The sequence below is a fragment of the Gymnoscopelus microlampas genome (genome assembly GCF_963454915.1).
Source record: "Gymnoscopelus microlampas genome assembly, chromosome: 22".
Classification (NCBI taxonomy): Eukaryota; Metazoa; Chordata; class Actinopteri; order Myctophiformes; family Myctophidae; genus Gymnoscopelus; species Gymnoscopelus microlampas.
The window spans coordinates 20,821,535-20,844,273 of record NC_139959.1 but is presented as its reverse complement, the minus strand read 5'-3'; the positions used below and the strand labels follow the sequence as shown (position 1 = coordinate 20,844,273).

Below are 22,739 nucleotides of genomic sequence, written 5' to 3'. Positions count from 1 at the left end.
GTCTCTGCGTTTCAAATAGTATACCAATAGTATAGTACACTAAGTATAGTGTATCATTTTGGAGGTCTTTGGCACGAAAAGGTTTGAGAACTACTGATTTAGTAGGCATTTGAAGAATCGGCCTCAGGTCTTAATGGGTTAAGAGAGTTTTAATTGGAATACATGTACAGTATGTCTGTGATTTTTAAGTTGTGATATCTGGTAACCGTTTTATAAAAGCAATAACTCAGTCTCCAGCTCATGGTCTATTGTCATTATATCAAACCTAAGGGGATTGTTAGACCTCTGCTTCGCATCGGGCTGAACAATATTGCCCCTTAGGTGTGATATAATGTCAACATACCATGAGCTGACATGATGTATTGCTCAATTATCCATTACGCCACACCTGCACACAGATCAAAATGCACTATACGAACACACACACACTCCCAGCCAATACAAGGCCTACTTATGGCCTTAATTGGTTTTATTTTAATGTTTTATACATAATAGATGACAGAAGTGCTGGTCAAGGAATAAGTTGCATTCACACTGGCAGTTATAATATAAAGATACAAAACTACAAAGCAACGCAACATATTGCTGATGTAGCGTTGATCAACACGCTCGTGGACGTTATCAAGCGTGCGTCCGGCGAGGGAGAGAAATATTTAGGAAAATAAAGCCTGGGGTTAAAAAGAACATGGAACTAGCGGACGGAAATAATTTGTTTCCCCCCCATTACAAGCAGGAATTGTGTTGAGAGAGAAGGTGAGTGGAAATGATTAAAGAACACTTGGTCGTTCTGTAGCTGTAGTTGAATTGTCGATTTTGTAGCAGCTACAAATGTCGGGCGTCGCTTTGTATCTTCCATTGAAAATTAAAGGTAGCCTGCGGCTTTGTATCTGCCAGTGTGAACACAGCATAATGTTTGATTTATACTTTGTCATGCGCCAGTGTCGTGCGCCACAAATAGCAGATCTGATCTTGCAGATCTGATATTGTCTTTAAAAGCAGATGACCCACATGAACCCATCTCTCCTCTCTGGTTGAACATACAGAAGTTCACCTTCGTGTCTCTGCCGACCGACGTGCTGGAGATTGAAGTGAAGGACAAGTTTGCTAAGAGCCGGCCGATCATCAAGCGCTTCTTGGGAAAACTCTCAGTGCCTGTTCAGAGACTGCTGGAGAAACATGCTATCGGGTATGCTGTGGACACACACAAACATACATACATACACACAAGCATGCACGCACGCACGCACACAAGCACGCACGCACGCACGCACGCACGCACGCACGCACGCACGCACGCACGCACGCACACACACACACACACACACACACACACACACACACACATTTGTCAGTGTTTTTTCTTCTTTAATTTATGTATTTATTTTTGTCTCTCCTCAATACAATCTGGATTCTATATGCAAATGTAAACATGTAGCTTTAGGGTGCATTTTTACATTCTCTGTCAGGGCCAGGCTTACACATACTGTACATCAAAGTGCAATTTACGCTGGTAAGGTGCATGGAATGAATGGCAGATATACAAAGCTAATTATAAGGAATCAGTGCATTGGGACCACATTCTAGTAGCATTCTGCATTTGAAGTGGAGCAGTGGAATGGTGTAATTTATTCTTGAGTTAACCAGCTCAAGAATAAACACAATGTAACTTCAACTGAGAGGAACAGAATAAGTCTTAATCTTCTTGCTGTATTGCCACCACAAGCTTCCTTTAATATTGCGCAAATTGCGTTAACAAATCCTGCAAAATGTGTAACCAACCTCACAGAAACCTTGCATCTCCATATTTATTTCTATGTTTTTTTCATAAATGAATGCACTATTTTATACTTCGCCATATTCATTTGTAATGAACAATTTGGATTTTGCTGCATGAACAAACTGGACTGTTTCTCCTTCTGTTCCCGTCCCCTGTTCTGTCTGTCCTTGCCCTCATCTCCTCTTCTGTCTGTCCCCGTTTACAGAGACCGCTTGGTGACTTACTCTCTGGGTCGCAGGCTTCCCACGGACCACGTCAGCGGTCAACTGCAGTTCCGCTTTGAGCTGACCTGCTCCATTCACCCAGGTACAACCTCCTGTCAGACTCCATCCATCCTGCTCCATCTGACTGGGACCTACTGGGCCTTTTGTTGGGGTTTCATTTGTAGACAGAAGATGAGGCATCTTGACAAAATCTTTTGTTTCGTTATTTAACTCTGAGTTAGATTAAGTCTTGTATAATTAACACTTTGATAAGCCTTATAGCACACAGATCGTGGATGAATTCTCTGGAACGCATTTAGGGCTGGTACACACTGCAAGACATTAGGTCCGATATTGCTGTCGCCGACATTTTTTGGCGCTCGCCGACAAAACCTCCCGACCTGACGCAGATCGGCCTTTGATCGGCGAGATAATGCTCTGTGTGTGTGAAAGGCTCTGCGACCCGATGTGGCCGCGATTCTCCGCTCTGCGACGGCTTTCCGACCATTTCAGATATCTAAATTGTTAGATATTCATCTCTGTCTGGGACAGGACAACAGACAATATCATACACTATGAACGGGGCTGCGAGTACCTTGCGAGGAGATGCACGCTACAGCCAATGAGAGCACATTACAGCCAGGACCTGACCACAACAAACAGTCCCTACCGCCTACCGCAATATTACCGTCCAGTCCTCTAATAAGTTAACATTATAAAACAAAATGAGAAAGTGAGCGAGCCTGGTGGGCTGTTTATTTTAGAGGAATTGTACAGAGAGAGAGAGAGAGAGAGAGAGAGAGAGAGAGACAGAGAGCGAGAGCGAGCGCTCTCTCTCTCTGTGTGTGTGTGTGTGTGTGTGTGTGTGTGTGTGTCGTTGTCTGTGTTGCCAGATTTTGCGAGAGAAATAAGCAACCAGGTTTGTGAAAACAACAAGCCCAACAAAAGCGACTATGAGCACTTTAAGCCTATATACAAATACATTGGATACTTGAAAATAGACGATCTACAAGCTCACGTTGTAGATAGGCTATTTTTAAAGAAGACATTTGGGGGGGGGGGAGTGGAATATTTACAAAATCCACACAGATCTTGAATGGGGGTCTATGGCACAACATGTTTTCAGAAGGGGGAGGGAGGTCTGCGCCTCTGTGGACAATTAATTATTATTATTAATTTGGGGGTCCTTGCCATGAAAATGTTTGAGAACAACTGGTTCAAACAACATTAGGAAACAAGGCCAAAAAAACAACTACACTTTCAAGCAACTTTACAGAAAAACAATCCCAAAGTCGCTTATAATAAGCAGACATGGCACTGACCGCTTCTGCGCTCTTGACGAGCGAGCGAGAGAGAGAGCGAGAGAGGGGGGAGAGAGAGAGAGGGCCCCGGGGGAGAGGGAGAGAGGCATATCACGGGATACGTCGATTAAAATGAATTGGAATAAACACAAATGTATGTATTGGGTCTGACTGTGGAGATAGCATCCTAGTGAACTATCCTACAGTGTGTCAGCCCTTGTCGGGGATCAATCGTGTTGTGAAGACCACAACGATATTATGACAGCCGATTTCAAGAAATAAACTCCTGCAGTGTGTTATGCTTAACGATCAGATGACCCCCCGACCACTTTAAGGTCTTGCAGTGTGTACCAGCCCTTAGACGTGTGCGTTCTTTAACAGGAGCTGCTTCACATAAAAATAAAGAAAAAAGCAAATACAAAAATAGCAAAAGTAGCAGATTTACAAGTTTCTGCCCGACAGCAACAATATGCATTGTGACTGTATGCTACTATTTATTATTTGGAGTATCATTAGAAAATGACATAAGTCTCAAAGAGCAGGTAACAAGTCAGATCGTGGCAAAATAACTTGTCACTCTCATGTCGAGTTGGGGCAAAGCGTCTGACCAAGCGTCAGCCACTTGACAGCACAGGCTCCCCTGTCGCGTCACGTGACTGTGGACGTGTGTTTTCACAGACTTGAGCCCTGCGAGCCACCTCTGAGCAAGGCGTTAACTGAGCGAGTGCCCGTGCTGAACGGTGTGATGTCCACTTCTGCTGACTCAGTGCTATCCTACTTGCATACCGATGGCCTTCGAATTGTAAATCATTACGTTCTCATCAACCTCATCATGGTTAGATGAGACTGGGAGGTCAGGGTTCGATCCCCGCCTGGGTCATACCAAAGACTATAAAAATGGGACCCAATGCCTCCCTCTTTGGCACACAGCATCGAGGGTTGGATTGGGGTTAGGGTAGATGTACTTAAACATCAAGCTGCCTCACGCTACAGAAATGGGAGATAGGCTCCTGCCTTATGAGCCGCAAGGCTTACTTACTTACTTACTTACTTACGTCCTCATCAACAAGCGACATTACAGGGGAGCCTGCCGGGTGAAACGTCGGAAGCTTGGTAAGATCTTTCCCAGCTCGTCAACGTAGTACGACCTGGGTGTGAGAATGCCAAAACAGCTTGCCGTGAATTTGAATGATATGAGCTGCTTTCAAATAGTGAAAATAACACAACGCATTGCATTGTGTGACGCGTTGTTAGCTTGTAGATCGGCTATTTCACCATTCGTCGTATGATGAATTGTCCCGTTTAGACCTTAGGCCGATTCTAAAAACAGCTTCTTAAATCCTGACCTGAAGTTTTCTGAAAAACGTTGAATTTTTATTTGTTATACCTTGAAAGATAGAACACTGTATAGGTGTTTCAGGTCTAATTGGGATGGGAAAATCAGAGATGACACAGATGCTTTCCCTGTTTTAATGGGTTATTAAAACAGGGAAAGCATCTGTGTCATCTCTGATTTTCCGCGCTGGCTATTCAAAAATAGCAGATATAGAAGCTCACAGCGCGCCTCTTCGTGCCGCGCTGCGAGCTTGTACATCTGCTATTTTCGAACATTTTTGAAAAAATCTCGAAAGTGTGAGAACTACTGATTTAGAATTAATTTGTAGAATCGGCCTCAGGTCTTAATGAGTTAAGTGGTTAAATGAGGGATTTTCTTTGTGAATTCAGATGATGAGGAAGTCTCTTTGGTCATGGAACCAGCGTGTCCCGTGCTGGAGGACCAGGGGGCGCCGGACGGCGCCGCCGACACCCCCGAAGACCTCCTCGACGACGACGACACGCTGAGCCTGGGACCAAACATGCCCGACCTTCCTCTGGACGGAGCCCCCGAAACGCCAGAGACGCCCGACCCACCCGGCCCTCCATCTGGCGTCCCCGCAAACGAAGAGGGCCTGACCGGGCAGGAGGGGACCGAGGAGGAAGTAGCGGAGGAGGATGGTCCACGGGCGGAAGGGCTGACCGCAGAGGAGGAGGAGAGTGCGGTGGGGGAAGTCACGCTGCCCACCGACCAGACGGACGCGGGGGAGGAGGGGGCCACGGCTGAAGGCATGAGCAAGGAGGCGGGAGAGGAAGGAGGCAGAGAGGAGGAGTCGGAGGAGGTGCAGAGAGAGCCTGGACCGCTGGCCGAGGAGGTGACAGGAGTCGAGGAGGAGGAGGAGGAGAAAGAGGCGGCAGGGCATACGGAGGAACCCCAGGGGAACCCCGACTCCGAGACACTTTTGCCCAAAACAAAGTGCGAAGACGTGTCTCCTCCAGAGGGCGCCGACGACGGATCCCAAGAGCCTCCTTTAGAGACGGACGCAGAGGGCGTCATCGAGGTGGTGGGAGAAGGAGGCGAGGCCAGCGGCTGCCCCTGCCACCCGCCCCGCACTCCGACCATGCGGGACCACGCCCCCCTGCAGCGCAAGATCCGGCCCTGCTCGCTGCCGGTGTCGGAGCTGGAGACGGTGATCGCCTCGGCGTGCGGCGAACCGGAGACGCCACGCTCCCACTACATCCGCATACACCACCTCCTCCACAGCCTGCCCTCCGCCCACAACATGGCGGGAGGCGAGGACGAGGAGCTAGAGGAGGAGGAGGCCGCCTCCCCCACCTCCACCACCACCATAGCCCAGGACACCAACTCCATCTCGCCGACGCTCAAACCCACCAAAGAAGAAGAGGACGAAGAGGACGAGGACACAACGCAGTCTCCTTCCCAGGTACGCACAAGTTTTGAACCATCCTCTCTTCATATTCCCTGTTCATCATCACTCACTCCTCCACTACGCTCTGAAATCACAACCGCATCGTTTTGTCTTTGATGGAGATTTTACTTGCTGATTAATTGTCACATAAATAATTGTGACTAACTATTTAATTGTACACAAAAACACAAACAAAATACAAAAAAGTCCTGGGGACTTGTTTCCATAAGAAACTAACACAATATTACATGTCATCATCAAAAAAATACATTATTATGTAGTATGTACAAAGGAGTACAATTACATTTACCTCTCCTGATAGATGTTTTTCACATTTTGGTGGCAGAGCAGTAGAATGAGACTCACACATACATACATTGACTCAATAATGATTTGCGTCATGCAAAACATTGCTTTCTGTCTGAAGGCGCCTCCCCAGCTCATTATGGCTGTGTTATGAACGCCACCGAGCTTTTGAGGAGGTGCTGTACTGCTAGCAGCATGGTAAACGCTGGGATCTTCTCACCATGTGTTTCACTCCTCCAGGTGCCAGAGTGTCCGGGCTCCTGCTGCCGGCGCACGCTGCCTCGCAGCCTCTCCATCGAACGGCTGTCCGAGCTCAACCAGCTCCTGGAGGGCGAGACGGGCACGGCGGGGGAGGGCAGGGGGGGAGGAGGAGGAGGCGGCAGGAGAAGCGACGAAGGGGACAGCAGTAGCGGTGGCGGAGGAGGAGTATGCGGACGAAAGGCCGGCGGGAGCGGCGTGTCCTCCAGAGTGCCCGGGGAGGGCAGCGAGTGCGAGCTGTGTGCCGCCGACCGCTCCTGCTACAGCACGTCGTGCAACAGCACCTCCTGCTACAGCACCTCCTGCTACAGCAATTCGGGCTACGATGGGCGGGGCCGCGTCTGCAGCAGCCACACGCGCCTCTCGTCGGTGGACAGCGCCCGCCTCTCCGAGAGCACCGTCTTCTCCTCCCAGGACGAAGAGGACGAGGAGGAGGACGAGGAGAACAACAGCGCCTTCGAGTCCCTGGCCGACCCGCTCCTCAGCCCGGAGGGAGGCGGCAGCGGCGGCGGGGCGGGAGAGAGGAGGGCGGGGAGGTGCAGAGAGGGGAGGAGAGGAGAGGCTACAGCGGCAGGGCCCAGCGATAGGGACGGCACAGGTAAGGGCTTTGATTGGTTGACCCCCTGACCCCGAGGTTTGACTGATGTGGTGTGATGTGATGTGGTCTCGTCAGACTTTGAAAATAAGAGTTACTGTAATTGCCGGTTTGGCACATTTTGATATTGAATGCATGATATAATGCAGTTACAAGAAAGCACTCACGTCAGAGAGAAAAGTTATTACTTAGCAGGGCTAGTCTCTCTCGTTATTTATCCAACAAAAGAGTTTCCTGTGCTTTTTCACTGCAAGAAAAATGCTAGACATAAGCAATTAGACTTTTTTTTGTTTTATTTTATTTTTCTGCTTTCTTAAAACAACATTGCAATTTTCATGAACAGACCTGGAAGGAAACATCTATTGTATATTGAGCTAAACTTAATGAAATGGGTGTGAACATATGACTGTGTGTCTGCACGCTGCTGCATGCACAATGAAGTTTGTCGGCGTTACCCTTAATGTGGATAGACATCCAAAATGTCACCAGCTGTCACTCACAACAATTATCCTCACCTGACACACACACTCACACAAAACAGCCGTAACTGTCACGCAAACCTTGTTTCAGACAATCTATAGGGCCCTGAAGTGAATTACAAGCAGAATCCTGCACGTTATAGCAAAAGTAAAAGTACTCATTTATGTAGAATGCCCATTTCAGAATCATATATATCATGTTATTGGACTATTATTATTGATCATTAGCCACTTAAGCCCTATTTTATACTTTGGCTATTCAAAAATAGCTGATCTACAAGCTCACAACATGTTGCGATATGTTATGAACTTGTAGATCGTCAATTTTCAAAAATGTACTCTTAGTTACTTTCCACCACTGGCTGTTCCTGTGTGTGTGTGTGTGTGTGTGTGTGTGTGTGTGTGTGTGTGTGTGTGTGTGCGTGTGCATGTGCGTGCGCGTGCGCGTGCGTGTGTGCTGGCATGAGCTTCAACCATCTGTGAAATCATTTCTAGCTTTCTAGGAGTTTCTCCTGGAAATATGTACTAAATGGGAACAGAGGAATTGGATGCAGAAATTATGTTTGACATAATCTCTTCATGAAGCCTTTCGCAATGTCACTCTGCAAAAATAAATTAAACCTAAGTGGAATACAATGAAGTACAAATTGAGGCACTATTTAGCTGTGAGTCTTCATCTTCTGGTTTTATTGTTTAGATGCAAAAGTGGACCCAATGTCACCTCTCAATACTTGCTTTTACTGGAGTTGTCTTTACTAGTGCATTGCCCATTCGGGGCGTCCGGGGCTTTCAGAACACGTGCCCTTTTGGAGTGGGATGGTTCTACATATATTGTGTGCGCACACTGCCAGTAGGCAAAGGAAGTAATGTAATTACATTTTTCTATAACTTTTAATTTCATAATGGAAGTCAATGCTGGTTGGATCGGGTAGAAACCATGCCCAAAGATGGAATTCCACAGTCACACAAGCCCACAGACCATAGAAGAAAGTCTGTCATCTACATCAAGTCCCAGATCCACATGGAAGCCATGCCGTTGTTAGACCCCATCTTGATCATTTGCCTTCCACTCTCTGGGAAACAATCGAGATGTTTTACACGCTTGCCTCTTATTAGCTGGATAGAAATGTAGGTCACGTACGCATTTCACGCATGCTGCCGTGCACTCGGCAAACCACCAGGCTCCCTGCGAGCTTTGTAGATACTTCATTTCATCTCTCCCTCTTTCTTCCCCAGCGATGCCAAGCAATTTAGTCGCTATAATAAGCAACTTTTCAGACTACACTGGTAACTGGTAACTTTTTCAAGAAGCACCTGCCAACAAATGTAGCAACTTTTGAAAAGTGACTCAAATGCTGAAATACGCCCCCCCCCCCCCCCCCCCCCTTCTAAACGTATTGTCAAAAATAGTTTTCTCTGGTACTTCTGCCTGGTTGCACTGCATTGTGAGCTTCATCAGCGGTAGCAAGGGCTCAGCTCAGAAGGCACAGGCAGCAGCAGCAATAATGCAAATAATGTAAACACATTCATTTCAGAGTACAATGATGTTCAATATACTTAACTAACCAATGTTATTTTTTTAAGCATCTTTTCCTGCTTCATTCGAACAGCATACACAGTATACGAGCATTGCACATGCAATTGGCTGTATACGTTCATTGCTTTCAAGACCTATTGTATGCTCTTAACACACTCTGAACACGTACGTGCCACGTGTGCATCACTTGAAAAGCCTCTCCTGCAAAGGGGACATTTTGTGCAGGTGAAATATGCTAGCAGGTTGTAAGACAGCCAGCTTTGGCTTTGGCCACTGTGTGGGAGGTCCATGCGTCACGCATGGCCACATGTACATCACTTGAAAAGCCTCCATCGTAAAGGAGACAGCCAGGGTTTAGTTTACATCAACAACGACAGTGTTTGTTAGATAAACCAACACTGACACTTTGACCTATGATGTATAGGAGTAAAGCCAGGTCTCCAGTGTGACAAACCAGGATTCTAGTATCCTGCCTTATGCAATAGAAAAATATGCGTTATTTTGTGTAACATTGGGCCTCATGTATAAAGCCAACATTTATTCTTATTTTAGTTTTGTTTCTCGGTTCTCCCAACATGCCATACACTACTGGCAGAGTTTAATTAAAGACACAGCTCTACAGTATAGAGTCACCTATTTCTTTTATTGTAGACTTTGCAGTATATTACTTTGGTTGGAGGGCAAATGAATTGGAATATATTAACTCTGCTCTTCTCTCACCATATACCATATACTCCAGCAACTTGCGTGTGCGTGTCGTGTGCGTGTGTGTGTGTGTGTGTGTGTGTGTGTGTGTGTGTGTGTGTGTGTGTGTGTGTGTGTGTGTGTGTGTGTGTGTGTGTGTGTGTGTGTGTGTGTGTGTGTGTGTGTGTGTGTGTGTGTGTGTGTGTGTGTGTGCATTGCCTTGGAATATTTAAGTCATCCCGTGTCTGTGTTTGATGTGGGGCTGGCTTGTGTTTGTTGGACCATATGCATTTGAGAAAACTGGAAGGTCTTTGTATTATTCATAACAGTGGTGTAAAGTAACTAAGTACATATGCTCAAGTACTGTACTTATACTTATACATATACTACTACTGTACTACAAGTTCACAACGCCTCGCAGTGCGAGGCGTTGTGAGCTTGTAGTTCGGCTATTTTCACAATATTTATCTGTGGAACCGAGTTAAACTAAATGTAATGCCTACTACAATTCCAAGTGCTTGTCAGGGCCGAGGGTCCCCGGTTCAAATATGATTATTTTGGGGGGTCCCCAGTTCAAATATGATTATTTTGGGGGGGTCGCGGCCTGAAAGGTTTGGGAACCCTTGGTTTAATGAACTGTTTCATCTGTTAATTATCATTACATGCACAGCAGGTGTTACAGCGTGTGGATTTGTAATTGACAATGTGTTAGCTGTAGATTTGAGAGTTGTTTGTTCATATGGGTGTCGACTCAATATTCACACATTATGAACCACTGCTTTGTGAGATAATCATAATTAGGTCCCCACTCCTTGGGGTGTTTTTTTTGTCATTGTATATTTGCACATACCGTGAAATTTGTTTTCTGCCTTTTATTTACTTCATCCTATAACTACAAGGAGCAGTGAATGCCATTAGTTTAGCGGCGTTCGGGGAGCGGTTAGGGGTTACATGTCTGGCTCAGGGACATTTCGACACCGATCTACAAGCTCACAGCGTGACGCAACTCGACAAATTGAGCTTGTAGACGGAAATAAGCGGTCCAAGCACATGCAGTTGTCAGCATTCAGGTTCATGTCTATACCTCGGTGTTGAGTTACAATCTGTTATAACAGCAGGTATCCTATATCTATGTATCTACTCGTATATATATCTACCCAGTAAAATCCTCAATCAGTTTAGATAATGGAAAGGAACGCAACATCTCTCGTCTCTCTCGTCTCTCCAGGAACATTTATCAATGCTACTAAATCATCTTTTCCCTGTCAGCCGAGACCATTTCCTAAACAGTCACCATAGACACTCTTTAAAATGGCAGGACAGGCAGTTTTCATGGACCATTACAGTTCTTCAAAAACAGAAATTGTATAATATTGCTTATTATAAAACAATTTGTCACACTGGAGTTTTTTTCTTTTCTTTTAGCCCTGCTAACAGTGGGGCTCTTTAAGGGTGACAATGTCAATCGATCAAAATCTCTCTCTCCTCCAGGCAAGAAAAACAAATGACTCCCATGGAATTTGCTGTGCCTCTTTATGCTCCCTGGACGATGAACCTTATCCATGACATGTCCGTGTTAGGAGCAGTACGGCCTCTAGGGAGACCCTTTTCACCTTTTTTACATTTTATGAACAAAGAATATTAATATGATAAATATTTTGGATTTATCTATTGGACCAGTGTGAGGTGAGCGCATTCACACTGGTCAACAGAGGGAGTTAATAACTAGAGTGAACAACCATGCTGTTACTCTCACAAGCTTTGTGTTTGTACTGGTCAGAGACCAAGTGCTAGGTCAGTGGTTCTCAACCTTTTCTGGATTAGGGCCCACTTGAAAATCTTGAAAGGGTCCCCGGCCCACCCATCTGACCACTTAACTTGATGGGTTAAGTGGTCAGATGGGTGGTTGTGTGCATTTTCAGAGCATGTTTAATTTAATGATCTATCAATCGATTGATCATTGATCCATGTGGTTTTCAATGTTTTTTGTGTCAAGGACCCCCAAATTGACCCCCATCTGAAAAGGTTTCGTGTCAGGGATCCCCAGAAGAGAAGACTTATGTTAAGAAGATTCAAAATTATTCAAACATGTTCAAACATTTTCTATATTCTTTCAAATATTTTCATCACTGCGAGCTTGTAGATCTGCTATTTTGGAATAGCCAATGTAATAATGGATGAAGTGGTTAAAATGATTGTGATTCTGTATTAACTACTTTTGCTGGGGGGGCCCGTGGAACCCCTTCAAGGACCCCTGGGGGTCCCCGGACCCCACTTTGAGAACCAATGGTCTGTACAGTATGGTCCTCTGGTAATTTAAGAAGTGTCCATGCTGTGTCTTCTCTCAGGCCTTGCCCCTCCCGTCGGCAATGTTCCCACCCTGAGGCCCGGCCATGAGTCAAACCATTTCCCCACCGCCTCCGACCCTGCATTACCTCCAAGTAAGAACATCCACCTGTGTGTCTTACTCTGGAAGCACCTCCCTGTCACCTGTCTGCATGTATATCTGTGTGTGTGCGTGTGTGCGTGTGTGCGTGTGTGTGCGGGTGTGTGCGCGTGTGTGTGTGTGTGTGTGTGTGTGTACGTGTCCTCCTCCCTGTAGGTCTACATGTCACCATGGGCCTTTTGCAGGTAAATCCCACTCCTAATTCACTTTACCATCATTCCTTCTTTTCCTTCTACCCAGCTGCCTCTTGCCATTGTTCCATTCAAGAATGTTTTGATGTGAATTAAGGTTTTTATCACATCAAAAGAGTCGAATGGAAACTTCATATTTCAAGGATGATTTGATGCTTATCGGAGTGGTTTTATTGATTTGTCACTCAGGAAATGTTGAACTCTGTTGCTCTGATCCTCATCAAACTTGGCACAAACACTGGTCAGGGTGTCTGCCATTAGAATAGTCACACCAGGCCCCCCAGAGCCACGGTAGAACAGTGAAGTGGCCGTCGCCTGGTCCCCATTTACCAGTATGGTAAATGGTGCATTTATATATCGCTTTTATCCAAAGCGCTTTACATAGATCATGCATTACATTCACCCATTCACACACACATTGTGGTGGAAACCATGCAAGGCACCAACCTGCTCATCAGGAGCAATTAGGGGTTCAGCGTTTTGCTCAAGGACACTTTGACACTAACTCTGGGGGAGCCCGGGATCAAACTGGGGACCTCACGGTTCCCATCCGGCCGCTCTACCGGCCACTCTACCCCTGAGCCACTGCCGCCCCATATGGGTTTGTATTGCACTGAAGATTCTTTACTAAATGCCTTTCCTCTCTTTCTGTGGATCTCTAATATCAGACTTGCTCAAAGAGGCTTTCATGTTCACATCTAAATTGCACGTTGTTACAGCAGTGTTTAACACTTCAAATGGCCATAACGCTGTGACCATTGCTCTGATCAGCGCAAGACTAGCATAGCAGCCTGAACATCTATTTAAAAGGACTATAATAAAAGCATTTCAATAAGTATATAGATTATCACGCAGGTATTGCTCGTTGTGCAATATTATGTATTTGAGGTCAGACATACCTGATGAATTCCGGGTGATAATTTATCACCTACCTAGCCTAATGTATTCACAATGGAAAAGACTATTTGATCAACATTTCACGTCAATAGATATAGTTAATAGAACAAAATTATACATAGTTCTGACTGAGTTCTGCTGGAATTCCACGTCAGTGGGGGGAGGGAGTTGTGCAGTGACACTTTGCCTGTGCTGATTGGTCAGCTAGCGTATCACCCCTAGGGATATGTGATAACAAAAAATACTAATTAATACACTCAAATACTTTAAAGTACACTCAGTGTGCAGTAGGTTGTGGTTCACTAATGCTGTGGAACTGCTGTGTCAGTGAATGATAACTACTGAACCCGATACTAAAATGCTGTATGGTGAAACATTTGGTACTACAGTGTGACATTTTTTCAGAGTAATATATCGTCTCTGTCAGGTGGAAATCCAAAACTTCTGCCCGACAGCAACAATATTATGGTGTGTAAACTCACTTATTTTGCACCTCTACAACCCAGGCATTGTTATTCTTCCCCCTGCATGATAGAGTGGGCCGTTCTCCTGTGGGTATTGGTGCAATGCCGGTCAAAGACAGAGCAACGTGCTGTGCAGTAGTTAAGTCATCCTGCTGAGCTTTGGGGTTTCTCTGTGTCGAGTGGGCAGCGTTTCAAATCTCAGCTAAAAATAGAGTTCCAAAGAGTCTCCGGGGGGAGATACTGAGACCAGATCAGATCTGCTGTCGACAGAGAATATCACCACCCCAAGACACTGACAAAAACTCAGAGTTTCTCAGTGAACGATTTACCTCTGCTTTACCCAGGGTGGACAAATCTACTGTAGCTTCACATAAACACACTCTGAAGGTGTTTTGCTTCTAACAGTTTCTATCAGATGTCAGTGAATTTCCCGCAGTGAGAGGGTCTCCCTCTATCTCTCTCTGTTTCTGTCTTTCTCTCTCTCCCCCTCCGTCTGTCTCTCTCCCTCTCTCCCTGTGCACAAGACTCTCACTCCTTACAACAAAGGTCTGTTCAAGAGAGCTGCCTGAGTGTTAAGTGTTAAGAAAATAAGTATTTAAGGGCAAAAATCTAAGCAAAACTAAATTGCTAAGATTTAAAGGTAAAAGGAGGATTTCAATTAGGTGGGGAATGCGAGTCTGAAGAGGTGGGGTGTTCTGTGGTACCTTACTGATTCAATCAGTTTATGACACATCCCATGATGCAGTGATCCAATCAGTTGTTTGATGAATTGGCCTTGTTGCCTTGTTGAGGCCGGCAATACAATCAGGCACACTATCAGATATAACACACACCGAATACAGTTTCAAACTCTGGGAGGAGCTCTAAATGTTTAGGGTGCTATGCAGTATAAATGTCTCAGATTCACAAAGCAACTTTACTGATGAAGTCATTGCCTCGTACCAGTATGTGCTTGTATCACCGTCACACCCCAGTCTCGGGTGAGGGTAGTATGTAACATAGTATGTACTATGACCAGACATAATCGAATGATGGCAAGGCACACAGATTTTAACATTTATTTTCCCAAAGCATCATCATAAAGTGGCAAAAACAAAAGAGACCTTCAGATATCTGTAAATAGAAAATAAATATTCAAAAACAAATACTTCAAATGATCCAATGTAAAATGAATCAAGTATTATTATAATAAAATAAATACAACAAATAGACAGGCAGCAGCAGACTGACAGAAAAGTGTTCAGCCCTTATAAACACCACATGGCCCCTCCCATCAGACAGACCAAATTAATAAGGCAATTCAGAATACTTTGTCACTTCTGTTGTCAGAAAATCCATTAACACATTTCCTTTAAAGTTATAGATACAGTATTTAATATTTCCTTTCAGTGTCCAGTGTCCCTCTTTGACACATTCAAAGCCTTGTCCACAGACAAGGAGTTGGTTTAGCCCAAATCAGTGGTTGGCTACAGGTGTGTTTCCTGCCAAACCTATATAATGATCTGAACCCCATTTCAACTCTTTTAGGTTCCACAGTAGAGAGAGCTAAGGTGGGAGAGAAGTATGTGTGAATTGTTGATTATTCTCTTCTTGAATGAAGTAACACTGAAGTCTGTAGTTTGCTTGACGTTTGTGTCCATACACCACCCAGCGAGAGTGCACTCTTGATGGGCATGTACCGCAGAATCAGTTGGCATTGTCCCTTTTCGTGACAATGTGTGGTCACATTGTCACTATTACGCTGAATGTTTTTCACTAAATGCTTTTCCTCTCTTCCTGTGGATCTCTATTTTCAGACTTGCTCAAAGATTCAATCGAGTGAATCTACTTGCTATTTGGCTTCTTTTAAATTCTTGTTGTTAACTGGCTATTTCATCTACATCGAAATGGCTGACCAACTGATACAGGAACAGACTGCGGAGTTCAAGGAATTCTTTTCACTTATTGACAAGGACGGCGATGGCACCATCAGCACCAAAGACCTTGGTAAGGTAATGCGTTCTCTGGGTCAGAAGCCCACAGAGGTAGAACTGCAGGACATGTTCAGTGAAGTGAATGCACCTGGCAACGGAACCATAGACTTGCCAGAGTTCCTGACCATGATGATGACCAGAGAGACGAAGGACACAGACAGCGAGGAGAAGTATTCTGTTTCTTTGACAAGGATGGTAATGGATTCATCAGTGCTGCTGAGGTGTGCCATGTGTTTACCGCCCTGGGAGTGAAGCTGACTAATGAGGAGGTTGATGAGAGAAGCAGACACTGACGGTGACGGAGAGATCAGCTATGAAGAGTTTGTACAAATGATGAGAGCAAGGTGAAGGCCTTCCACAGATGTTTTTTTTTAATATAGAAAATGTGCCTTTTTGTCTTTGCATGGGCTCGTGTCCCCATGTCCCTTTCCTTTCCGTACTGTATATGGGATCAGGCCCGCTCCACACATGGCAACACTGGAAGCCCTAATGGCTGGTTGTCACTTGTCACTAACACCATTGGCATTGAAACGGTATAGAGGAGTATAACAATGCATGGACAAAGGATATAAGAAAATAAATCAGCAAAACTGCAAAAAACAATATTTTCAAAATTGTATATTTTTGTTTTCCAATAAAATGTAGATTTTAATATTATCTTGTTTTCTGTTATAATGAATCCTTGAGTTTATGTACGCTGCAATAATACCCATTTTTGTATTGGGGTTTGATTTGAATGACACTTGGGGTACAGTAAACTGTCTACCTGTAGCTTGAACACATTCTTCCATTATTCTACAACCAACCCAGCTGATGAGCATAATTATTCACCCATTTACAGTATATAGTATTTTCACATTGTGATCTACATAAACTAATGCATGATAAAACATGAGTACCACGCTCATATTTTATCATTAATTAGTTTATGAAGATCACAATGTGAAAATGAAAGTCAGATACAGGACACCCACTCAATGGGAGGCAAACGTTTGTGTGCGGCACAAACGCTGGTATACCTGCTTATTTGTCTTGTGTTACAACACCTCCCAAGCTTTAGTAATGTACAAAAAGCCAACACCTATGCCTATTTGTGACCTGTTCTTCAGTCAGATGCTGCTCACAATTGCAGTCACTGCAGGGAATGGGAGATTCCTATTAACTTTGTAACTTTCATTAAGTGGTGTTCTGTTACTGTATATCAACCAAAAATGTGAGATCATGGAGCCAGTCTGGGCCATCAAACTCTGCCACTGGCTTCCATTTGTCATTCATGAATAGTCCAAGTTCTGCACGTAATTGAGAGAAACGTTTGAGCACAGCCAGCGCAGAGTTCAGTGTAGAGGGGTATCACATCAAATTGTGTCCCTTTTTGGCTGTAATCAAATTTTCAGTTTTTGGACATTGTCCATGTTAGGGCTCTTTGCTACATACAGTAATGTGTGCTCTCGATTTTGTGTCTGAACTTTCTATTGTGGGTTTTTACAACAACACCTACTTTTTTCCTGATCACGGACGGTGCACCATCTGTCACGCATAGCGTGACTCCAGTCAACCTCCCGTCCTGCTCAGGGACCCTCACCGAGGCTGGAGAAAACATCGTTGTCATGGACACCAGCTCCATAAACTCGTCAGCAGCGGTCGAAGACGCACCAACGCCGCCGATAAATATTCCTGACTGCTCCATCGGTCACGTCGGCACTCTCATCAATTGCAGTAGAGGAGGCAATGAATGACTTCCACTTTGTCTATAAGCTGACTGCTCAAATCTCCTGCGAGGTCTGGCTCTTTTTGCCTCGGGGTGAAGAGGATGTGAGGGGCCCTCGTGGTGCAGTATGGTGCTCTGCGTCCATTCGTTTTCAATGTGTACACACAGTAGCGGCAAGAGGAGAGAGACTGGCTGCTGCTCACAGACTAATAACTGGCCATTAAAAAGTCGGCATACAGTTATTTGGGGAAAAAGAAAAAAGGTATTGGACAGTTAGAGAGAGAGAGACCCCTCCCTGAGAGAGGGAGAGAGGGAGATTCAGTATAGATAGAAACCTTGTGTGCAACTGCAATGGAACTTTTTTTTGTAATCATTATTTTGTTGCTGTCGGGGCAGAAATCTTACAGTATCTACATATTCTAACTTTTTGTGTTTTTTTTAACCCTACTTGATCATACTACAGCGTCACACAAAAGTAGCAGATCCACAAGCTCGAAACGCGGCGCAAAGCAACACGTTTTGAGCTTTTACTGGGACATATGAGGTTTCCACCCCGACAGAGACGATAAACTACTCAGCATATTTTATTTCCAAAGTTCATGATCATTTGTACAATCCAGAATCACTGATCTATGTGTCATTTTGTAAAGTGCACCCTGTATAATTCCCTGCACCCTGTACATTTCCTGTCCTTATGTGTGTTTCTTTGTCACCTTCTCTCTGCTCCACTGTCATAAGCTGTTTGGACACATCCTCTCACCTCGAATCTTCTGCGAAATTCTAATGCAATTGTCTCACTGGCATTGATCGATGATCTGTAACAATTAAACCAATCGTGACAACAGAAAAGAGCGAATCCCACTCATCTTTCCCTGCAGGCAGATTGGGAGACATTGTGCTTAATAGAATTGAACAGGGGTGAACTTATATAGGTGTTCTGCCACATTGCCCTATAATGCCAGCTTTCCTCCTAGTCCAGTGGTTCTCAACCAGTGGTCCGGGGACCACCAGTGGTCCTTGAGGGGGTTCCAGGTGGTCCCCAGCTAAATGACGGAGAGTTGGTAACCAAATGGACCCTTATGGATATTTAACTCTTGAGAGCGTAAAATGAAACCAAATGGACCCGTTTCATTTTAGGCTCTCAAGAGTTACATTATTGTTAAACATCTGCATTACTTAATTTAGTCGACACAATTAGAGAATATAGAAGAATTGTTATTTTTGATCAACGTTTGGCTGTTATCTCTCCTATGGTACCGCATCAATACAACATGGAATTGTGGACAAAATCTTATCCAACGATAACAAAATATTGTACGTTTTGGGTGTGAGAGTCTAAACTCATCAAACGGTGGTTCCGCGGCTCAAATGCCGAATAAATAATAAACCTTGATATGAAAAAAACACTGACCTAGTCAACTGGAGACCCATACCTTTTAACTGGAGATCCCAGTTTTACAGTAACTGGAGATCTTTAGTATTGATGGGACTCGAGGGTCATACAACAGCTCTACTTACATTATTTCACTCGTTAAGGACAGAACAACTGGTTAATAAGATACAAAAGTCAACATAGATGAAAAAGAGAGCCCACTATGTAACTTTCTTTTAATGAATACAAGTTTGTTCAATCTGTAGGATAGCGTACACTTATGTTAATACAATATAACTTATACAATTGGGGTGGTTGTATTTAGTCTCCCTGCTCTTCTATTGAGATATTTAGATGGTGCCAAAGGTCATGTCTCACCTAGACACAGGATCTGACACGAATTTTGACCTGATGATCAAGATTTAATGTATCCACTGAGCAAGCAGGCAGGCGCTATTACAGTAGCTCAATGGTAAAGATTTCAGCTCTTGCGCAGGAAAACGGGTTCAAATCCAGGGTAGAAGAGGAAAGTTACGTAGTGCAGCTTTTATGTCAATAATACAGAGGTCTATTGATGTTGTGCAACAACAATGTGTTCCCCCCTTATCTCACCTTTTCTACTATCCCTGTCAGACTGGGAGGCTCGTGTGGACAGCCACGGCAGGGTCTTCTACGTGGACCACGTCAACAGGACCACCACCTGGCAGAGACCCAGCAATGCCCCCAAGTGCAACCACACTTTGCCCCGCTCTGGATCAGCCCAGCAGATGGAACAGCTTAACAGGAGGTGGGAGAGGAGATTGTACTCAGAAAGAGTTACACTGACCTCTGCTGGTTGTATGAAGAACTAGTCTCCTGTCAGCTATTCTCACCTGCTTTCTTCTGTGACTGTGGCTCTATGCTCAGAAGCCATATTGGAAATAAATTGGTCCTCTTCTTTACTTCCTTCACAGGTCATCTCGCTGGAAACACTCTGCTACATCAGTGGGTCTCAAAGTGTGGTCCATTTGGTTCCATTGTATCAGAGTTAGGTCCTTGAAATTAAAAAAGTTTGAGAACCACTGTGCTACACTAAATGGAACAGAGCCTTAATTAGTATCATTGGTAAAACCTGTGACGGGATAATGACTTTCCAATATGACTGCTGGGCATACAGCATATATATCAATTTAGAAAGGTCTGATCAGGCTGTTTGTGAATCAAACACCTATATGTACAGTACATATCCCAGTTATGTTTGACCAAAGAAAAGTCCCTAAAAATGTATAAAATGTAACTCCTGGTGCAGAATTGGCCAGAACATAAGTCAGGGTAACAATTGTTGATGCAAACAGTATAACCATCAACCTTGTTGCATTCAAAATAGGATTCTATAGCAGGTCACAGGCATCAGGTTTAACAGGATACTGCTGTCTTCTTCAATTTGTATTATTTTCACTGAATTATTAACTCTTACTTGTCGCAATCCAAACTAATGCAGTGTGGGGGGTTAGGGATATTTCACTGTTTCAATAGCATGTTTGGGGTCATTTTAACGTCTACTCTGCTTCTGTTAGAACCCCAGACAGTTTTTAAGTTGCTTGATTCAATATTTAAATATTTGGTATTAATGTTATCAGACACACCCCTTTCCTCTACACACCCATAGTAATTTCAAACTCCATTTTAACCATGTTAGATTAATTGAAAACACCCGTCCTTGGTTCTGGTGACTGATATTGTCCTTTTAATACGTGAGGGGCCGTGTTTTTTCATTCACTTTTTTCATTTATTTGATTAATATTTTTAATTTAATTGTATGTATTTCTTCATTTTCCAAACAAACTATAAAACATAACTGAAAAAAGTAAAAAGACAGCCCCTCATGCATTAGAAGGCAAATATCAGCCACCAGAACCAAGGACAGGTGTTTTTGATGAATTTAACATGGTTAAAATGGAGTTTGAATGGGTTTATATAGGAAGGTTGCATGTCTGATAAAATGAATATCAACATTCTGAATCAAGCAACTGTCTGGGGTGCTCAAAGCCTTAGTAGTTAAAATTACCCCAAACATGTTTGAAAGTGAAATATCCCTTTAATCACAGAAAGCATAGCAAATTAATTCTAGGTTAAATGATCGACAGATCATAGAGGAGGAAACAGGTGCTCAGGGTTGCCAGACCAGACACAGAAGAAATCGTCTCTGTCGGGTGGAAACCTCATATATCGAAAACTGTTACTTTTCAGGATTCATATTCAAAAACAGCAAAAGTAGCAGATCCGCAAGCGACGCATTTCGAGCTTGTCGATGATTTTGTGTGACGCTGTAGTATGATCAAATATGATCATTCATTAATGAAAAGTTAGAATATGGAGATAAGAGGTTTCTGCCCGACAGCGACAAAATTCTGTTTCACTGCTGCGTTAACTTAAGTGCTGTCCAGCTTAGCAGACCACAGGGTCTCCAGATGGAACGCCTCCATTCTGAATAAATGTAAATATATAAATAGAATACGTTTTTTGGCAGGCTCTCCTTGATGGTCAGTAGGAGGACACAAGCTGGAGCACTCATCCAATGTCATTTTGACTATATAATTTTTATCCCACGATTTTGTAACCCTTTTTTCACCCGGTGCCAATTTGCTAAGTGATCCTGGGCACTACACTCCCCCCACCAGCCTAGGGAGGCCAGGGCCGAGCTCATGCCTCCTTCCATGCATGAGAGCCAACTGACCTTCTTTTCACCTGACAGGGGGGAGTTTCCAATGTCATTTTGACTATGCATGCACCTCATGGTACTCTATTACCTCAAAGGCATTAAAATCAAAACTACAGACCTCTCAAAACAAACTAATCAGACTGCTAGTAGACGTCACACCTAGGACTAACCCCTGCTCAGAGGACAGAGTACAGCAACTTGCAATGTCCCTGGTTTTCAAGACATTCAAGGGACCAGTGTCCATGTACCTGTCAAACTACTTCAAAATAGTGAGAAACACACACAGGCCCAACACCAGAGGGAGCTCCACTGATCTCATTCCCCCCAGATTCGACACAAACATGGGGATGAATACATTCTACTATCATGCCACCCAAAATGTGGAATGTCTTACCACCAGCCATCAAAATGTGCAACTCCCTACCCTCCTTCAAAACCGCCATAAAAGAGCACCTGTCTTCCAGCTTGCCAAAATAAATTACCCCCCACTGTTTTTCTGTAAATATACGTATTGCTCCTAGTATTAATGATTTCTTGTATAGTATCGTATCTGTCTTTATATGTCTTGATGAATCGAATACACAGGGCCACAAAACACAATTTTGTGTTTTAATTTTATCATTATTGCATAACTGTACCTCTGTACTTTTCGCAAACTGTTAAAGTATTAAATAAATCAATCAATTCTCTCTTCTCTTGTAGATACCAGAACCACCAGAGGACCATGGCAACAGGAGAGGATTCTGGGAATCGTAGGCTGGAGAGGAGTAGCAGTACAGACACATCAGACACTGATCCTGCACAGACAGGTGGGACATGTGGATGTTTGTGGGCAGCTTTCCCCCTTAGTGAAAACCACAACAGTGTTCTAGAACAATATGTAATTGCTGCTGCGGACACCCATCTGAAAATATTTTGTGCCAGGGACTCTCCATACAAGATTTTTGTTGTTGAAATATTCCAATTTCTTTCAATATATTTTTTAAAACAGCCGACCTATAAGCCGAGATTGTCTATTTTAAAAAAGCCGATGTACAATATATACAATTTTTTTCTGGGGACCCCCTAGAACCCCCCAAGGACCCCTGGGGGTCCCTGGACCC

At 44.1% G+C, this 22,739-nt stretch overlaps 1 protein-coding gene and 1 pseudogene across 2 annotated transcripts in view; both read left to right on the top strand.

Moving 5' to 3' along the window:
* hecw1a (HECT, C2 and WW domain containing E3 ubiquitin protein ligase 1a) overlaps positions 1-22,739 on the top strand; it is a gene marked incomplete at its 3' end in the record, with an annotated part of 89,045 nt that overhangs the window by 50,441 nt on the left and 15,865 nt on the right. The window contains exons 7-13 of the mRNA XM_084048126.1: positions 1,044-1,186; positions 1,983-2,083; positions 5,007-6,040; positions 6,572-7,187; positions 12,233-12,325; positions 19,569-19,722; positions 22,339-22,445. Coding sequence (XP_083904252.1) covers positions 1,044-1,186; positions 1,983-2,083; positions 5,007-6,040; positions 6,572-7,187; positions 12,233-12,325; positions 19,569-19,722; positions 22,339-22,445 — 2,248 coding nt within the window. The remainder of the gene's footprint in view (positions 1-1,043; positions 1,187-1,982; positions 2,084-5,006; positions 6,041-6,571; positions 7,188-12,232; positions 12,326-19,568; positions 19,723-22,338; positions 22,446-22,739) is intronic.
* Positions 15,769-16,203, top strand: LOC311038721 (calmodulin-like; annotated as a pseudogene). The gene has a single exon. The product of its transcript is annotated as a calmodulin-like (transcript).